The 20,507-nt window shown below is 42.9% G+C and overlaps 1 protein-coding gene across 2 annotated transcripts in view; it reads left to right on the top strand.

The window, feature by feature from the left end:
• The first annotated feature begins 8,806 nt into the window (after positions 1–8,806).
• The window catches only part of LOC121921849 (zinc finger and SCAN domain-containing protein 2-like), a 30,897-nt gene continuing 19,196 nt past the window's right edge, over positions 8,807–20,507 (top strand). Inside the window, exons 1-2 of one of the 2 annotated variants that reach the window (XM_042450475.1) lie at positions 8,807–9,237; positions 16,246–17,202. In XM_042450475.1, the coding sequence (XP_042306409.1) occupies positions 16,429–17,202 (774 nt within the window). In that variant the 5' untranslated portion in view covers positions 8,807–9,237; positions 16,246–16,428. The remainder of the gene's footprint in view (positions 9,238–16,245; positions 17,203–20,507) is intronic. The other variant, XM_042450476.1, reaches the window with a different exon arrangement.

Below are 20,507 nucleotides of genomic sequence, written 5' to 3'. Positions count from 1 at the left end.
TCCAAAATACACTGTAGAAATAATGCAGTTTGAGACCTCTTTAACTGCTTTGGCTCAATCCTAGGGAATTCTGGGAACTGTTGTTTTGTGAGACATTTAGCCTTCTCTCTGAGAGAGCTCTGGTCACACTAAACTACAATTCCCAGCCCTGAGATTATTTCTGCAGTGTGTTTTGGACCAAGCTCACATGCAGCTTTTCATGGATGAAAATCAGAGCGTCCAGGTTGTTCAAAACAAATTCTATAGTCATTACGTTAAAAAGAGGTAATCGGAAACCTTTAATCAAAGCTTTCATGTTTTAATCCCCTCTAGATGAAGATTGGCAGAATTTGCAAAAGGAGAACATCTGAAAAGCTCAAAGGGAGTAGAACCTAGTGAAGGAGAAAGATGTTTGCAAGATAAGGAAACAACTTCTTTATTGCACTCAGTGACAAACATAGGAAACTGCCCAGAAGAAGAAACTATGAGAGGAACCATGAAGCTACAGTTACCTCCAAAAGGCAGAAGCAAAGGACATATGGTGTGTGGGGGAAGAGCTTCAGTCAGAGCACTGGCCTGATAGCACACCAGAGAATCCACACCAGGGAGGAACCGTACAAGTGCTTGGACTGCAGGAAATCCTTCACATTGAGGTCCAACTTGATAGCGCATGCAAGGACTCATAATGGGGAAAAACCATATCAGTGCCAACAATGTGGCAAAAGTTTCAGTGTGAGTTTACAGCTTATTAAACACAAGAGAACCGACTCAGGGGAAAAGTCGTACAAATACTCAGAGTGCTGAAAGACTTTCCGCCAAAGCTAGCACCTTAAAAATCACCAATGGATCCACATTGGTGACAGGCCATTTAAGTGTTCAGATTATGGCAAAAGTTTCAGTGTGAGTTTGGACTTGATCCGGCACAAAATATCACACACAGGGGAGAAACCCTACCAGTGCCCAGACTATGGGAAGCGCTTTTGTAACAGTTCACAGATTATTACTCACTGAAGGGTCCACACAGAAGAAAAGCCATATAAATGTGTGGAAAGTGGGAAATGTTTTGCTGTGAGTCAGCAACTCAGCAGGCACCAGAGAGTTCACACAGGGGGAAAACCATATAAGTGCCCTGAATGTGGGGAAATGTTTGGTGTGAGCACCCTCCTTAACAGACATCTGAGAATCCACACAGAAGAAAAACCGTATGAATGTCCAGAATGCGGTAAAGCTTCAGGCTGTGTTCAAATTTTATTGGACAAACAAAAATACACATTCCTAGGAAATCATTGATGTTTTTGACTGCAGGGGTTTGTCAAATTTGAAATCAGCTATCTCTTTTGATAGTTATATAAGTATAACACAGATAGGGTTGCCATAGTTGAGGACCTCCAAACTGGGACAAATGTAGGACAAGGTTTAAAAATGTAGGACCTTTTTTTTAAAATTTCCTAGCAGGACATTCAAAAAAAAAAGGTCCATACATTTTTTAAACCTTGTCTCCTTCTCTTCCTGGCTGGGAGGAACGCCCGGCCTTATCCCAGGCCAGGAAGGAGCGGGTGGGGCCGCCTGTCATCGTGGCGATCGCCGCGATGACACAGCGGCCCTCCTCCTCCTCAGCCTCGCCGAGGCCTTGGAGGACCCCTGTGGCCAGAGCTCCCTCGGAACCATGAATGAAGTCCTTCCAAGGGGCCTCCCTGGAGGCTTGGGAGACGATGTCTCCCAGGCTAGCCAGGAGGCCGGGAAGGGGCTCGTGGCGCGGAGCCTGCTCTCCAAGGCCTCCCTGAGCTGTGAGACGATGTCTCAGGCAACAGGGAAAGTTGGGAAGGGGGGGGGGGGGAGCAGGGGCCTGCGATTCGCGGGCAGCCCCCACTCCCTTTCCCGGCCTCTAGGAGGCGTGAGCTCCAGATGAGGCCAGGAAAGGAGGAGCAGGGCGCCGCGATTCTGATTGTGGCGATCGCGGCGATCGCAGGTGGCCCGCTTCCCTTTCCCGGCCTCTGTGGAGGCTTGGGCCTCCAAGAGGTTGGGGAAGGGGGAAGCAGAGCCAGGCCGCCTCCCTCGCTGGCGGAGGAGGCGGACAAGGCAGCGGAAAAAGGCCTCGCTGATGCGGACCTTTCCTAGCTGTCAGGCCGCTTCCTCACCAGAGGATGAAGCCAAGCAGGGAATGGAGCGACGCTCCTTTCCCGCTGGCGCGTCGGGTGGGTGGGGGTGCCTGGGGGGGGGCAGGGCCCCAAAAAAACCGCGGCGGGACCGTGCGACCCGCCCCCCACCAGGAAAAGTCCCGCCCCCCAGGGGGGATTTATGGCAACCCTAGATCTGGACCAAATGCAATTATTCTGTGATGTTCCTAAAGCAGGAGGAGTGCCAATCATGGGTCATTGCCCACTTACATTAAATTGGTTTGGGATTGCCTTCACTCCATTGTTGGTAAATACATTTCCAAAACAGGTCCGTCATTCCCACCATGTGAAAGTCAGATTTTTTATTGTCATCCCCATTAGTTTGCTCCTGCCTTCAATATGCCCTGTCAATATTTGATGCATCATCAGTGATATAAGAGAAGCCTGGGCACGCCTGGCTTGGGAACTCACTCTGTCTGTCTGTCTTCTCTCTCTCTCGCTCTCTATATATATCTATATAGAATACTCATAAAATTTGTTTTATTTATATACGCTATTCCAAAGATCCATAGCGTGTTGAATTGAAAACAAGCAAGTGAGCTAATTAGCAAGTATGGCTAATTTGTCCCCAACAGTCTGGGTACTCATTTTAGTGACTTCGGAAGGATGCCAAGCCTGAGTCGGCTTGGGCCCTTTCGATGCGTCTTGACCTCGCAGCCTTGTGGTTTTGAGTGAATGGCTGCAGTTACAGGCATTAAACACTCACCACCATGGGCTCCTCCCAACTGCTTGTCTCACCTGATTCCTTGCAAAATCAATGAATCAAATTTTCAATGAATTCTTTTTTTAAAAGCATGCCCCCATAGGTCACACCAGAAGCACAAAGACAGTACTGGGGGGGGCGGGGGATGGTGAATCTACCAAAAACTGAGGAGGCATGGTAAATATCCTTCTGCCATTAGTGCTTCCCCTCCAGAATGATGTGATTCAGATCCGTCATTCCCACTTGTTGAACATGCTCCGGAATTGATTCTTTCCAACAGAACCGCTAGAAACTAGTGTCTGGATAAAGTGTTTTCCTCCCCCGTGTACCTCACTTTATTGCAACAGAAATTGATCAAAGTAGGATTGGAACCGGTTTCAAATGGGAACAACGGTCATATAAACTGACCAGCAATTTGCTTTAAATCATAGTGGGAACGAGTCCATGGGTCCCCAGTGATCTTGGACTGCAAGTCCCACTAGGCTTAGCCAGAATAACCAAAAGTGAGGATTGGTGGGAGTTGCAGTTCAACAACATCTAGAAACCATCATAATCCCGTGTCCCATTGTCTTCAATTTAAGAGTTAAATTGAATCACACACATATACATACACTTGTTCTCAAAGAGTTTATACTCAAAGCAATCTCATGTAATATAGATTACTGCTGGTTTCTTATCTCTCTCTGTTTTCTGTATTTATTGGAATATTTTTGTTATATACTGTTTAAAAATCAAAGGAGGGAGGCATAATAAGGTGAACCCACATGCAAAACACAACACCATGGGTTAAAAATCAAAGCAGCCCCACTGTCCCTGAACAAACAATTAATAGCATTACTCTTACTTGAAATAATTACATGGTAATGAAATTCTGCCACTGATTTCTGCATCTCATGTAAACAAAGGACCTCCTTAGGACTCCTTAGGATTGCCCTTGCATTTGTAACTCTGCATGATGGCAGATGAGCATACCATGTATGCTCAACTATAAATCAACCTCATGTATAAATTGAGGGCAGGATTGGGACCAGAATTAGAGATTTTGATATAACTCATGTATAAATTCAGGGTAAAATTTAGAGGCATGAAACAAGGATGTTAAGGATGGAGCAAATGAGAACGATGTCAAAGTATGCTGCTATTTTTCCATGCTGAAATTCAAAAAGGTTAGAAGTGGCACTACAGCAGAGAGAGTAGAGGGTGTTGGTGCTTCTTTAAGGTGCTCCCAGGACATACTAAGCTCTCACCTTTTGCCACTGGACTCAGAGAAGGGGAAGGCTCCTATTTTGATAAGCGTTACATTACAACACTTACATTGGCCCAGGTTTTAGGGGTTGATTTTTTTTAACTAAAATTTATAAATTTATACAGTAATTTTGGAATTTAGACCCATGAGGTCATTTCCATTTTAAGTGTGTGTTCATGAGAACTCAGAGTACCACATTAAAAAGAACTGTGTCTAGGATGGGCAACACTGTCTTTCCTAAGAGCTAGTCTCTTAATGGAAAAGTTTCCAAGGTCTTCATGTCATATGTTGGCAGGGCCAAAGCTGGGTAAGGCCAAAATCCTGGAGGCTGGATGACCATCTGTCAGGGATGCTTTTATTGAGATCCTGCAAGGCAGAATGGGGTTGGACTGGATGATCCTTATGGTCTCTTTCAACTCTATGATTCTATGATTTGCAAATCCATTCATACAAACGCCATCCCACAATTATCACCACTCTGCATTCATTGGCACATTCATCCTGCTGTTCTTCTCTCATCTTTTTCCCTCAGTTCCTTTCACTTTTCAGACTTCCCTTCCTTACTTTCTTCTAACTCTCTTCTGTTTGTTTGATCCTGTACCTTCCATTCCATCTTTTCCTCTCTCTCTCTCTTAGCTCCCTAACTCATCATGGTCTACTTCAGCCATCCAGTGGTTTCGCTTGAAGAAGGTGGGCACAGCCATTGAACTAAGCTGAAATTGGAGCAGCCTTTCCAAGGAAATGGCTTTTATGACAATTGCATATACAGGTTGAGTCTCCCTTACCTGAAAGGCTTGGGACAAGAAGTATTTAGGATTAAAAAACAATATTCGCATACACATAATGCAATATCTTGGAGATGGGACCCAAGTTTAAAAGTGAAATTCATTTCTGTTTCATGTACACCTAATACACATAGGCTGATCGTAATTTTATACATAATTTAAAAAGTATTTTTAAAATTAATTTTTAATTCATTAAAATCATACACGAAACAACGTGAGTCTTACAACAACAAATACATGGACATAAAAACATAAGAACATAGACAATTGTAATGTTGATTTCCTTGACTCTATTTTTGTCTGATTAAATGAATGCAGTCACTACTTCTTCACATAAAATATTATCTTTGTTCCTCTACTTTATCAATCAACCATATAATATTTAACTTATTTATCTCACAGATTCCAAAGTTCATATCAAACTGATAACAGCCTTTTCTCCCCATTTCTATTACATAAAAATAAAACCTAATTTAAATAATAATAAGAATAAGAATAATCAATGGCTCCCAATCTGATCTACAATTCTTCCATTGTTTTCCTCTTAACAGACCAGTTCAATCTATCTATTTCCATATAATCGTATAATTTTAGCAACCATTTTTTTGCGTTTGGATAAATATATATATATTTTGCATGAAACCAAGTTGGTGTCCACTGAACCATCTGAAAGCAAAGATGTCACTATCTCAGCCATCCATATTGACGATTTTGGATTTTGGAGTATTTTGGAATTTGAAATTCTGGATATATCAAATTCCAAAATACTCCAAAATCCAAAATCAGGGAGGCTCAACCTGTAATGAACTCTAGTTGAGAAACTAGGAGGAAGGTGCCATGATTCCCAAGTCCTGAACAGCTACATAGCTACAATGTCATGGCCAAAAAGACAAACAAATGGGTCCTTGGATAGATCAAGATTGAACTCTTCTTGAAAGACAAAATCATAAAACTAATTTTTTTTATTACTGTATTATTTTAAGACCATTAAAACAATACAGATAAACAACGATAATACATACATATGTCCTACACACATCTGCATTTACAATCATACTAAACACGTATCACATTTCTTCTTCCTTTGTATATTTTTGGGGAATTTTCTATTGCTTTCTTTCTCCATGCTTAAATGTCTTCTGTTTCCTTACACTGTTTCACTTAATATATTTATTTATATACAGTATCTGGTTGTCATCTCAAGACAGTATTCCTTATCTGTTGTTTCTTGTTTTAATTTAACTAGCAGTTCACACAAACACTGCTACAAAACCAAGTTCCATGAAATTAATAACAATATATTGTTTATCCGTTTTTATAAGTCTAACAAAATTAAATTCCCCATTCTTTCTTTAAAAATTCTAGCAATTTGTCCCAATCTTTGATCAATCTGCTTTCTTTCTGATTCTGTAAAATTCATGTAAGTTTGTCCATTTCCATTGCTTCCAATAACTTCATCAACCAGTCTTTTATCTCTGGAATTTTAGGTTGTTTCCAATCCTTTGCAAAAATCATCCTGGCTGTCGTTAAAAAGTAAAACAAAATTCTCCCATGGGTCCCCCCCCCACTTCATCATCAGCAGTATTCAACAGAAATAATTCTGCACTAAACTGACTAATTACTAAAATGATGTTGCACAAAACTGACTAATTACTAAAATTATGCATAGAGTTGCACTGGAGGATCTAGATCAGGGGTCGGCAACCTCCGGCCCATGGGCCGGATGCGGCCCATGGAGGCCTTTTGGCTGGCCCCTGCCCACTCCTGCTGCTGCTTTTCACCGCTCCGGGCGCCACCATTTTATTTCTCAAAATGGCAGCAAAGTCTTGCGCGACCTTTCCTGTGGTCGCGCAAGACTTCACCGCCATTTTGAAAAACAAAATGGCAGCGGCCTAGAGGTGAAGTCTCGCACGACCACAGGAAAGGTCGCGCGAGACTTTGCCGCCATTGGCAGCGGCCTCTAGAAGGCCCATTGAGGTCTCCAGGCCCCTGCTACAGGGCTCTGATGGCAGCAGCAGGCCTCTGGGAGGCCTGTTGCGGTGGCTGGGGCCCTCCAATAGGGCTCCGGTGGCGGCAGTGAGCCTCTGGGACTTTTTTGCCGGCCTCTGATGGAGCCTGGGGCCCCGTGAGGGGCCGGCAAAGAGGAGGCCTGGCCCCCGGAGGGTGGAAGCTCCGCCCCCGGCATGCGGCTCTGCCCTGGAGGGTAGAAGCTCCACCCCCTGGCTTTGGCCCCGAGTTGTCTGAGGGACAGCAACCTGGCCCCCGGCTCAAAAAGGTTGGCTACCCCTGATCTAGATGTTCTTAGAGAGGTGTTCTCTTACATACAAAAAAAAGTGGTTTTCTATTTTTATAGAAAGTGGTGTCAAACTGCATTGTTTCTGCAGTGCAGATGCATCCTAGGAAGGCAATACACTTTTCTGTTGGCCAGAAAAATGAGTCCAAAGCAGTCAAGGTCTACTTTTCTGTTGCCCAAGGAGTCCAAAGTAGCCAAGGGCCACCAAACGCCCTTACCATGGGGGGTACCCTTTATGCTTTAAGTCCCTTTGTTTTGTTTGCCTGTGTGTTTCCCACTAAAGAAACAAGACATTATTATAACAATTATATTATAACAACTATATATCACAAGCAGCAATTCAAAAGGTGCAGCTCGTCTCCTTCACAACACAAGTGTGCTGGGTGGAAAATTTGCCTGTTGGGTGATTGCCTAAACAGGTTGTTGTTGTTGTTGTTGTTGTTGTTACGTGGACTGTTTTAAAATGTGTATATCTTGTCCTTTTACGTTGTATGCATGTCCTTTTAAATTGATGTGTATTTTAATAGCTGTATTTTAACTGATGTGGCGTGTCTGTTAATTGTTGTTCCTCACCTCGATCCATGGGGAGAAGCAGGTAAGAGATAATAATAATAACAACAACAACAACAACAACGATGATGATGATATAATGTAATACAGTAATATAATGTAATAATAAAAATATAATTTAATGAAAACAATCTGAATTTGGCTCATTGTATTAATACAGCGAAATATTATTTTGCATATTAAAAGGTTTGATCATCCATGGTTTGTTTTGCATTGTTTTAATGAAAACAGTTTGAACTTGGCTCGTTGTATCAACTCAGTATATTAACAGTGAAACATTATTTTATGTATTAGGTTTGACCATCCATGATTTGTTTGTTTGTTTTTGCACTGTTTTCACAAAAACAATTTGAATTCAACTCATTTTATTTATAGTGAAACATTATTTTATGTATTAGAAGGTTTGATTATTCATGGGTTTTTCCCCACTGTTTTAATAAAAACAATTTATATTATAATAATATAAGTATAATTGTTGAGATGGAATACAGGCTAATCAATGAATATTGATTGATTGATTGACTTGAAGTATAATTGTTGTTGTTATATTATTATTATTATTATTATTATAACTCACTAAGAGTATACCCCCACTTTTCATTCCCTCTTAATACACAGAATTAATGCCCACATAAAAGTGTATTACTTCTGGGCTGCATCTGCACTGCAGAAAGAATGCAGTTTGATATTGCTATAGCTGCTCTGGCTCCAGTCTATGGAACCCTGGGATTTGTAGTTCTTTAGGGGCACCTGCTTCTTTTGTTCTCAACCTGTTGGAAGCAGGTAAGAGGAGAAGGCCTGTTTGGCAGCATTCCTCCCTTAAGTCTCTTTTATCATTTTGAAATTTGTGTGTTGATATTTATTTATTTTCCCCTTCCTGCAACCAGCCAGGAGGAAGAAAGCATGCAACCTTTGGCAATTCTTGCAAAATTGACTTCATTAATGTTTTTTCCCAATGAAAGGCATTGTCTGGCTTTTTAAATCCCTCCCTTAAACCCCTCTTCTTCCGCCTAGGACTATTTTTTATATAGATATCTTCACTTCTACCCAGTTAACTCTTTCCTTTCTGCCACCAACCTTGCAAGAATCCTTTAGAGAAGAAAACCAGGGATGCAACGAACAAAACCAAACCAAAAATGCCACTCCAAATCATTCCAACCCTTGATCTGGGTTGATGCCCCAAGCCTTGCAAATCCAATCCTAGAAGAGAAAATATTGAAATATTTTTGTTTTCAGCAGCAAAAGGAGGAGGCAAAGGGGTTGGATGGGTTAAACTGATAGAGAGCTGCATTGCCCAGAGAGGATCTGAAACTTGAGCTAAGAGGAGGCTCTTAATACCCAAGGCCCTTTTTTCCCCCAGAGGTGAAGGAGAGAGAGAAAGAAAGAAAAAAAAGAAAGAGGATTTAGAGTTCATTTTCTTTTCCTTTTGCATGCAAGAGAAGCTTTGCAGTTGCAGAAGCAAGCAATGTGCAGGAGGATGCATGGTAGGTAATAAGATGGGAGGATGCAAAGAAGAGGAAGAAGAAAATGAAGTTCACCCTCTTTTTTTTTTTTGGCAAAGAAAAGTAATGAAAGGAGAGTTGGGTTTGGGTTGCTGGAAAGGAAAAAGAAGGAGGGATTTTGGAGGAAAAAAGCCTTCAAAAACCAGGATGTGGGAGGGAAGGAGGTTTTGTATGGCTGATCCTTTCCAGCATGGCCTCTCTGCTCAGGACAATGGCACCAGACAAGGACAAGGGAAAGGAGGGGGGGCAGAGAAAGGAAAGCTTTTGCCTTGTCTTTGTTCTCTGTTGCTTCCAGATCTGGAGACTTGGGGCTTGGATTTTATTTTGTTTTATTCCCCTTCTTGTCCAGTTTAGGGTTGGGTGACCCAGGAGGAGAAGAAGAGGCACCCTCTTTTGTGGCCTCCTCCCAAGAAGATCAGGAAAGGGTTTTGGAACTGGAACACACAATTTGCTCTCCTTTTCTCCTTCTGCTCTATTTGTTTCTTTTTTCCTTTGCAGATTGTCCAGCTGCAAAAAGGATAAAAAGAGAAGTGATCAGATGTGGAAAAGAACATGTATTTTTTTAAGAAGGGGGAAACTGGGTAAAGCAGTCCTGGGAATGTCTACTCAGGAGTCAGTCCAGTTTTGGGAATGGCTACTCAGGAGTCAGTTCAGTTCTGGGAATGTCTACTCCTAATCCTGTGCATGTCTACTTAGCAATCAGTCCAATTCTGGAGCACTTTCTCCCAATCCTAGACATTTCTACTCCTAGAGTCAATCCAGTTCTGGAGAGGGTACTCCCAATCCTGGGCATGTCTACTCAGGAGTCAAACCAGTTCAGGAGTGCTTAGTCCCAGTTTTGAGCAATGGCTTCTCAGGAGTCAGTCCAGTTCTGGAGTGCCTACTCTCAATCTTGTGCATGTGCATGCCTACTCAGGAGTCAGTCCAGTTCTGAAAAAGTCTACTTGGGAGGCAGTCCAGTTTTAGAGATCTTAATATCCTATGTATGTCTACTCAGGTGTCAGTTCAGTTCAGTTCTTAATCCTGTGCAATGTCAACTCAGAAGTTAGTCCAGTTCTCAAGGGCCTACTCCCAATCCTATGCATGTCTGCTCAGGAGTCAGTTCAGTTCCAGAGAACTTACTCTTAATCTTATGCATGTCTATTTAGGAATCAGTTCAGTTCCAGAGTGCTTACTCCCAATCCTGTGCTTATCTACTCAGGAGTCTGTACAGTTCTAGAGACTTTACTCCTAATCCCGTGCATGTCTATTTAGGATTCAGTCCAGTTCTGGAGTGCTTATTTCTAATCCTGTGCAATGTCTACTCAGGAGTCAGTGTAATTCTGCAGTGCTTATTCCCAACTCTATGCAGTTCTACTCAGGAGTCAGGCCAGTTCTGGAGTGCTTACTCCCAATCCTGTGCATGTGATTTGTCTACTCAGGAGTTGGTCCAGTTCTGTATTGCTTATTCCTTACTCATGTCTATGTAGGAATCAATCCAGTTGTGGAGAGGTTACTCCCAGTCCTGGGCATGTCTACTCAGGAGCCAGTCCAGTTCTGGATTGCTTACTCCCAATCCTGTGCAAGGGTATTCAGGAGTCAGTCCAGTTCTGGATTGCTTACTCTCAGGATAATATTTCCACGCTTGGGAGATGAGGGGTGTCAATCTAGACCTATATGCAAAGAGATCTTGTAGTTCCTTTGAGACCGACTGGTTGTAGCATGAGCTTTCCTCAGAAGTAGACCAAGTTGACGAAAGCTGATGCTGCAACTTCTTTGGCACAATTGGTCTCAAAGACACTACAGGATCCTTTTGCATCCTGATATTCCAGACTAACACAGTTATATGTCTCTGAATCTAGACCTAGTTACCTGGAAACCCTCTTGAACTTGGTATGCAAAGGGAGCTGAATTCTACCCCCATTAAACTCAGTGGACTTTCCTTTTGAGGAAAGCTGTATGTTAAGATTGCGTTGTTTAGCGGATTTTAATTGCTCCAGTTCCTACCTTAAGAGAACTTTTTGTTGTTACTAACAGAATAACTCAATGTAAGATGTAGAAATCTGGGTCAAGTTAACAATCCAGCAAATTCCTTTTGTCTTAGAAAAGAGTAGCCACGAAGAAGGATCAGTATTCAAAGTTGCAGCTACAGCTGCCCCTCCACACTTGCGGCTTAGACTTTTGTGGATTTGATTATTTGAGGTTTTGATTAATAGGTTCTCTCTAGAAATCTCTAGGTCCTCCAGCACAACTCTGCTGAATGATAGCCATAGAATTGTGCTGGAGAACCTAGAAATTCCTAGAGAAAACAGCATGATTCTGTGGTCAACTTCAGGCAGATGTTGACCATAGAGTTGCACTGAAAGACATGGAGATTCCTATAGAGATGTTCTCTTAGGTAAAATAATAGTGGTTTTTTTTATTATTTGTGGATTTTCCACATTCACAGGGGTCCTTCACCCCTAACCCCAGCAAATGTGGAAGGACCACTGTGCTGTATAACTTTCATCCTGAACTGGCTCTCCATGTATGCCCTCCCACACACACACACACACTCCTGCCCCAAGGTGCATCTACACCATAAAAATATTGCCTTTTGATACCATTTTAACTTGTCATCCTACTGAATGCTGATATTTGTAGTTTTGGGAGACCCTACCTTCTTTGGCAGAGAAGCCTAAATATCTTGCAAAAATCCCAAGATTCTGCAGGGTGCAACTACAGTACTTAAAGGGGTATCAAACTATATTACAGTGTAGATGCACACTAAGAGGGGGTAATTCATGTCCCTTTAGATATAGTGAGACTTCAATTCCCATCGCCCTGACCATTGGCCTTGCTGACTGGGGCTAATAGAAATAAGGAATCCAAAAGTGTCTTTGGGGCACAAGTTCCTACCCCACCTCACTGTTGCCCAAAGCTTAGAAAATGTAACTCTTTTGGACTACGGCTCCAGAATCCTCAAACTGGTGTTCTCAAAAGTTGTTTCTGTACTCTGCTCTCAACTGGGAGAATGTGAGTTGAATTGAAACCTTAGTTAGTGTAATGATTTGTTTACATTTCAAGTTTACATTGAAATTAACATTGCATTCAAGTGTAATGGATTGTTTCAGAAATGCTTCATGTCATTTCTGACTTATGGTGACCCTAAGGCAAACCGACCACAGGGTTTTCCTAGCAGGTTGCTTCAGAGAGGGTTGTCACTGCTATCCTCTGAGGCTGAGAGAGTCTGACCTAGTGGGTATTAATGGCTGTACCAGGATTTGAATCCTGCTCTCTAGAGTTGTAGTCTAACATTCAAACCAATACACCACACTGGCACAGAGTAATGGTAAGTAGGGCTAAAAACGACAGCTGTCTGAGACCCTAGAGAATCTTAAATGAGACCCAAAAATACTTTTGGGAACATGGCAACTTCTTATGTTCCCAGTCCTTTGGAAAAGGACCATAGCTCTGCACTAGGGCAACATGCTTTGTACACAAAAGGTTCAAAGTCCAGACCTCACGGACTCTGGCCATGACTGAAAAGACCCTAGAGAGCAGATACTAGTCAGTGTAGACAGTACACTAGAGCCTATTAAGTGGCATGTTGGATTAGACAAAAAGTCTTTCTAGTCCTGCACTCTGTTCACACAGGTCCAAAACACACTTGCAGAAATAATCTAGTTTGAGACAGTTTTAACTGCCCTGGCTCAATACTAGGAAACTCTAGGAACCATAGTTTTGTGAGACATTTAGCCTTCTCTGTCAGAGAGCTCTGGAGCCACACAATAAACTACAGCTCCCAGGACTCCCTAGCATTGAGCTGGGCCAGTTATAGCAGTGTCAAGCTGGACTATTTCTGCAGTATGTTTTGACACATAGTTTCTCTTTTCTGAAATGTTTGAGATTTTGGATGTCGGGTTGTTGTTGTTGTTTGTTTTGTTTTAAATTTCATTTCTGTATTTGCATGTACAGTCAGCTTTCTGTATCCATGAATTCAAGCATTCATCATGGCTTGAAAGTACTAAAAACAATATAAATTCCAAAAAACAAACCTTGATTTTGCCATTTTATATAAGTGACCTCATTTTACTATAGCACTGTATATAATGGGACTTGAACCTCCACAGATTTTAGTATCCATGGGGGGGGGGAGGTGTCCAGGAACTAAACTCCAGTGAATACAAAGGACCCACTATAAGTACATAATAAAAGAGAGAGTCCGCATGGTGTTGTGGTTTGAGCATACTCTGGAGACAAGGGTTCGATTCATCGCTTGGCCATGGAAACCCACTGGGAGATCGAATCACACACTCTCAGCCCCAGAAAACCCAAGATAGGGTCGGCATAAACTGCAAACTACTTGAAGGCACACAACAACGAACATAATGAGATATCTTGAAGATGCGACCCAAGCCTAAACATGAAATTTATTTATGTTTCATATACAGTACACCTTATGCACATATCTTAAAGGTAATTTTACACAATATTTTCAATATTTTTGTGAGTGAAACAAAGTTTGTGCTCACTGAATACCAGAAAGGAAAGGTGTCACTACCTCTGCCACCCATGAAAAACTTTTTGATTTTTGGAATATTTTGGTCTTCTAGATTCCTAATAAGGGAGACTCAACCTATATAGCCATTCTGATGACCAGCCAAATTAAGGCTAAGTTCTCAGCGAACCAGGTTCAGTCCTGTTTTACAATCCAACTCAGAAACAGAAATAACCAGCAAACCAGAAAAATGTTGCTACCTGAGGTTTGTTGTTGTTATGAGCCTTCCAGTTGTTTCTGACTTAGGGAAACCTAGCATGGAGGCAGGATTTGTTCAGAGGAGTATGTAGAGAGTTCTTGAAGCACCTTTGAGACCAACCGCAAGAAAGAAGAACTATCGTAGACTTCAGTCTACTTCCTCAGATGCATTTAGAAATAATAACAATAACAATAAAAATATAGAGATATCTTGTAGCATGTTTGAGACTAACTGCAAGAAAGAAGTTGGCAGCATGAGTTTTCATAGATTTCAGTCTACTTGTTCAGATGCTTTTGGTGGAGTGGAAGCCAGGGGCAGATACAATATGCCATAGGCATGTGAGAATGTCAATTCAAATTCAAAATCCTTTGACTAAGGAAATGAAAAAGCAAGGGATTTTCAATTTGAATACCCAAAGGATTTTGAATTTAAAATGACATTCTCACATACCTTTGGCATATATATGTCTGTTCCTGGCTTTCACTCCACCAAATGCATCTGAGGAAGTAGACTGAAGTCTATGAAAGCTCATGCTGCCAACTTTTTTCTTTCAGTTAGTCTCAGAGGTGCTACAAGATCTCTACATACTGATGCTACAGACTACACAGCTATATCTTTGTTCAGAGGAGGTTTGCCATTGCCTTCCCTTGAGGCAGACAGAATGTGTGACTTCCCCAGGGTCACCCAGTAGGTTTCATGGCCGAGCTGGGAATCGAACCCTGCTCTCCAGATTTGTAGTCCAATATCAAACCACTGCAGCAAAATATACCTGAAGCAGACCAAATTATTTGGATGATTGAAGGAGAAAATCCCCCAATGCTTCTCCTCATTCCTGACTGTGTAAATAACCAACAGGTTGCTGCCTGACTGGAATAACAGTCTGTTGCCTTTAAGTTCACTTACTGGGGATAATAGACTTTGTATTGTATTTCCTTGCTTTGCACCCTCCACTAGCTGAAGAAAGGAACAAAGGACGTAACCAGGCAATGTAAACCACCAAACCCCGGCCTTTTGAAATTATCATTTGCAGTGATCCACTACTTGCAATGACCCATTGTATTCTGGTTGAGAATATTTCATCAGGTACAGCTCACACAGTTGCAAGCCTTATCTAGGTTGGGCTAGAAATTTGGCTATTCTCAGAAAGCCATGCTTTTACCATGCCGAACGCATACATCCTTGTTGTTGTGTGTCTTCAAGCCATTTCCCACTTATGGTAACCTCAAGGCGAACCTGTTGCAGGTTTTCTTGGCAAGATTGGTTCAGAGTGGTTCTGCCATTGCTTTTCTCTGAGGCTGAGAGTGTGTGATTTGTCACTCAAGAAGGTTTCCATGGCTAAGCAAGGATTTGATCCTCGCTACAGTGGTTGGTCTTAGTCCAACCACTCCACCACACTAGCCTTTTCCCTTATATTCTACAGTGGTTCCCTCCACATTTGCTGGGGTTAAGGGCCAAGGACCCTTGTAAATGTAGAAAAAATGCAAATTAAAAAATAACCACATTTTTTTATCTTGAGAGAACACCTCTCTAGGAATCTCCATGTCCTCCAGCAGTTCTATAATCAATAAGTTGTGAAATAAGAATTGAGAGACATAGGGGATTATTACACAGAGACGCTTACCATGCTTAAATTGCCGGCAAAACACTCCAGAAGCACGAAGGTGTGATAGCCGGTCACACTTTTGAAGCATCACTGAAGCCTCTCCCCTCTCCTCTCCTGTTGACAAAGTGGTCGCAGAGCAGCCGTTTCTTCAATAATGTGAACTTCCATTAGGTAGAAATGACTGCTCTGCAAATGCTTTGCTGAGGGGAGAGGAGAGGGGACATTTCAGTGACGCTTCAGAAGCGCGACCGACTATCACACCTCCGCGCTTTTGGAGTGTTTTGCTGATGACTTAAGCACAGTAAGCCTCCGTGTGATAATCCCCATAGCTGTATTATGTCTGGAATATCAACATTCAAAGGGATCTTGTAGTACCTTTGAGACGGAGTAAAAGACATTGTAGTACCTGCTTTTGTAGACTTGGTCTGAAGAAACATCTGAGAAAGTAGACCTAGTCTATGAAAGCATATGCTGCAACATCTTTCACTCAGTTGGTATCAGGTATGCTACAAGATCCCTTTGCATTTGTGAGGTAGGTTAGGCTAAAAGATAGCAATTTGCCCCAAATTACCTCATGCTATCCATTTCACTGTGCTGGTGGATTTTGGTCTTCTGTTTCCTTCTGCTGGTCTTCCCAATTAATTTTGGTTCTCTATTTCCATTCTTCAGGCAGAAGGCCATTGACGTTGGTTTTGAAAGATTCCATGTGTTTCTGAGGTGAAGACTTTTGAACAGCCATTTCTACAGACTAAAAATCAAAGCCTCCCCAAACCCTTTTATTCGTGGAGAGAGAGAAAGAAAGAGAAAGGAAAAGGAAACATAACGAGACGGTGATATTGAGGCAGTCCCAGAATGGCCACCAAACGTGGAGCAGCCCCAAGACTCCATTTCCAGGGTGCGTTGGAGCAGGTGGCTCGGCGGGGGACGAAAATGGAAGAAGAGGAGGAAGAAGCTGAAAACCCTGAACCGGAAGACAGGTGGCGAGGGAAAGGACAGGCCTCTCGTGGGGGGCACCGAGAAAAAGATGGAAGGCTGCCCCGAGCCCGGATGTCTCAAAAAAGAGAGCTCCTCAACACGACTCGCTCTCCTCGCTCGGGGTGGAGGAACCCACCGGTCTCGCGCTCGGCTGAGTGGGAAGAGCGGCAGACGTTTTCGCCTTCCTCCGAGAGGCCAGCGGTGGCCCGCCAGTGGTCAAGGGGCGGACGGGCCGCCCGGCATCCCCTGAGCCATGGCCGTGGAGAAGTCGCAGAGGTTCACCACATCCTGGACTCCGGGGAGATTAGCGAGTCAGGGATTTTGAAAGTGAAGGAGGAGGTCGTGGGGGACGACTCCGCCAGCCGGGAGATGAAGCGGCAGCGTTTCCGGCAGTTTCGCTACCAGGAGGCCGAAGGTCCCCGCGAGGTGTGCAGCCAACTCTGGTACCTTTGCCACCGGTGGCTGAAGCCCGAGAGGCACACGAAGGAGCAGATCCTGGAGCTGCTGATCCTGGAGCAGTTCCTGGCCATCTTGCCGCCGGAGATCCAGAGCTGGGTGAAGGAACATGAGCCAGAGAGCTGCTCCCAGGCGGCTGCTTTGGCTGAGGATTTCCTACAGATGCAGCAGGAAGCCGAAAGGAGGGAACAGCAGGTATGGGTGAAACGGGAGCTCCTGTGTGTCTTCGAACTGTTTCCGACTTACAGCGACCCTAGCATTTTTGGTGGATAGGTGGTAAGTGCTGAGGAAACAGTTGTGATAAATGTTTGAGGATCAAAATGAATACCACATCATCCCAAGATTGTGTAGAATAGAGTCATGACAGTTAAAGCAGTGTCAAACTGCTTTGTTTCTGCACCCTCAGATTCCCCCAGCCAGCATTTATAGCTCCTATTGTTGTTATTGTGTACCTTCAAGTCATTTCCAGCTTATGGCGACAGTAAGGTGACCTAAGGTGAGGTTTCTTGGCAATATTTGTTCAGAAGAGGTTTGGCATTGCCTTCCCCTGAGGCTGAGAGTGTGTGACTTGCCTGAGGTCACCCAGTGGGTTTCCATGGCTGAGCTACGAATCAAACCCTGGTCTCCAGATTTGTAGTCCAATATCAAACCACTATGCCACACTGCTCTCTGAGATGAAATACCATCCTGTGAAGGTGGGCAAATAAGGGTAACGTCCAGAGCTTAGGGGAAATAACTTGTTTGGACTACAGTTTGCAGACTTCCCTGGGTAGCATGCTCTGAAAAGTTGGAAACCTTATAGAGAGCCAGCATGGCGTAGTGGTTTGAGTGTTGGACTACGACTTCGGAAACTAGGGTTTGATTCCAAGCTCAGCCATGAAATCCACTGGGTGAACATAGGCCTCAGGGGAAGGCAATGGCAAACCTCCTCTGAAGAAATATTGCAAGAAAACCCTATGATAGGTTTGCCTTAGGGTTGGAAACGACTTGATGGCACACACCAGCAACAGTAGGAGTTAAAAATCTTGGAGGCATCTGAGGGTGTATCCACATCACAGAAATAAAGTAGTTTGACAGCACTTTAACTGTTCTATCCTACAGAATCCTGGGATTTGTAGTTTGGTGAGGCACCAGAGCTCTCTGATAGACCAGGCTGAATGCCTCACCAGACTACAGATCCCAATTTAGAGCTATAGCAATTAAAGCTATGTCAAGCTGCTGTATTTCTGCCGTGTGGATACATCCTAAGAGCTTGAGTTCAAACACTTTCCCCCAAGCCCTGGGAACTTTTGAATAATAAAACCCTCTAAGAACCCTAAAGGCACCAGACCGTTTCTGGTCTTAGAAGCTAAGCAGGGTCAGATCTATTAGTACTTGGATGGGAGACTGTCAACACATACCAGGTGCAGTAGGCTATGTTTCAGATGAAGGAAATGGCTAAACCACTTCTGAAAGTTTACAGACACATACACTCACACACAAGAGCCCTGTTACTTGGCACCTGGTTATGTAATGTTATTAAACAACAGTTTTAAGTAATAATAATGTTGATACTCAGGTATTTATCACAACTGTTTCCTCAGCACTTGTTGTGTGCCTTGAAGTTGTTTTCAGCTTATGGCAAGCATAAGGCTATAATGGGGTTGAAGCTGAAAGAGTGTGACTTGCCCCCAAGATCACCCAGTGGGTTTTATGGCTGAGCTGGCAATTAAACCTTGGTCTCAGGTGTTACAGTGCAATGCTCACACCACTACGCCATGTTCCTACCCACCTAGAAATGTAAAATTTCTGGAAATTTTCAAGTCAAGTCTGGAGATTTTCCTTTCCTTCCCCTGCCTCCCTTTCCCAGTTTCTTAGGAATACAGTAAATGGAAATACTCAGAAAAGATTAATAACATGCAATATTAACCCCTCTTTACAGATTGAAAGTCGTTTGGTTACTTTAATAATTGAACATTCTTTATATGTAGCTTTGCTTAACATAAAATTAACATAACAAAATTAATTTTCATTAGATGAAAAGTACAGTTTATTCAGGATACAATTCCAAGCTGAATTGACTTTTTTTTTAAAAAAACTATTTTTTTGCTAGAAATGGAGCTACAAGGTCCAGAACTGTAAGGAGCACATAAGGAACCATTTTGGCTTTGAGAGCCAGCCAACCCCTGCTCCATAAAACATAAGAAAACATCAAACTTAGTAAGATATAATTTTTTGTGCAGTTTTCGGACTATGTGGCTGTGTTCAGGAGGAGTTTATTCCTAACGTTTCCCCAGGATCTGTGGCTGGCATCTTCATATACCCCACTCTCTTCCATACCAGCATTCTCTGAAGATGCCAGCCACAGCTGCTGGCGAAAAGTCAGGAATAAGCTCTTCCAGAACAGGGCCACATAAACATAAAAAAACTATGGGTGCTGGCCATAAAAGCCTCCAACTACACACTTAGTAAGACAGATAAAATTATTTTGCCTCTGCTGGTTTTCTCCACAATGTGAAGTAGACATAAAACACTAATTTCCAGAAAAGGAACTGGGAAAAGGAAGCCGAGATCAGGAATTGTAATGGTCTGATACTGTACACAGTTCTACATTTCCCCCCTCTTGCATAGTTTTTAGAAATGATACTGGGGCAGCTAATATACAAGCAACTTTTCTAAATCCCTCCGCTATTCCAGGATTGTTTTTTTGGGGGGATGGCTTTGACAAAAATGAGGGTAAGGGTTTTTTTGGGGGGAGGGTGCTCACTTTGTCCATTTTCCTCCCCAGGCCTTCAAACATCCACATCTACCTCACTATTTAGTGAATCCAAAACTTCCAAGAGCTGTGTTGATCAAACCATTTCTAGCAGTTTTCTCCTCCATCAGGAATATTTTTTTTTGTAGAGCTGTGAGTCTGTTGTGTGTCTTCGAGTCATTTCTGAAGTATGATGATCCGAAGGTGGCCCTATAGCAGGGTTTTCTTGGCAAGTTTCTTCAGAGAAGGTTTGCCATTGCCATCCTCTTAGGCTGAGAGGGTTGCATCCCTAGTAGCCGAGCAAAGATTTGAATCCTGGTCTCTAGAGTCATAGTCCAACTCACAAACCGCTCCATTGTGCTGGCTCTGCTTTGTAGAGCTAATGGACATAATTCAAAACCCAAACTGCCCTCAAAATGTTTAGCATTTCATCAGGGAAAAACTCATAACAGTGTATGGCAGGTGGGGAAACTCCCTTTTTACCCACCTACTTTGTAGTTTGCTGTGGCACTAGAGCTCTCTGACAGAGAATATCTCACAAAACTGCAAATCCCAGAAATCCATAATATTGAGCCACATCAGTTAAAGCAGTGTCAAACTGCATTATTTATGCAGTGTAGATGAAGCCTAAACCCTTCTGGAAGTGTTAAATCCTACTGAGTAGGCTGGACTGAGGGTGGGAATCCCAACTCCCATCATCCCTGACCATTGGCCATGCTGACATAGGAACTAGAAGACCAACAATGGCAGAATGGGGTTGGATTGG

This window comes from Sceloporus undulatus, chromosome 2, assembly GCF_019175285.1.
Source record: "Sceloporus undulatus isolate JIND9_A2432 ecotype Alabama chromosome 2, SceUnd_v1.1, whole genome shotgun sequence".
NCBI classification, from domain to species: domain Eukaryota; kingdom Metazoa; phylum Chordata; class Lepidosauria; order Squamata; family Phrynosomatidae; genus Sceloporus; species Sceloporus undulatus.
Note: the sequence above shows the minus strand (reverse complement) of the source record. Positions and strands in the feature narration are given on the sequence as shown.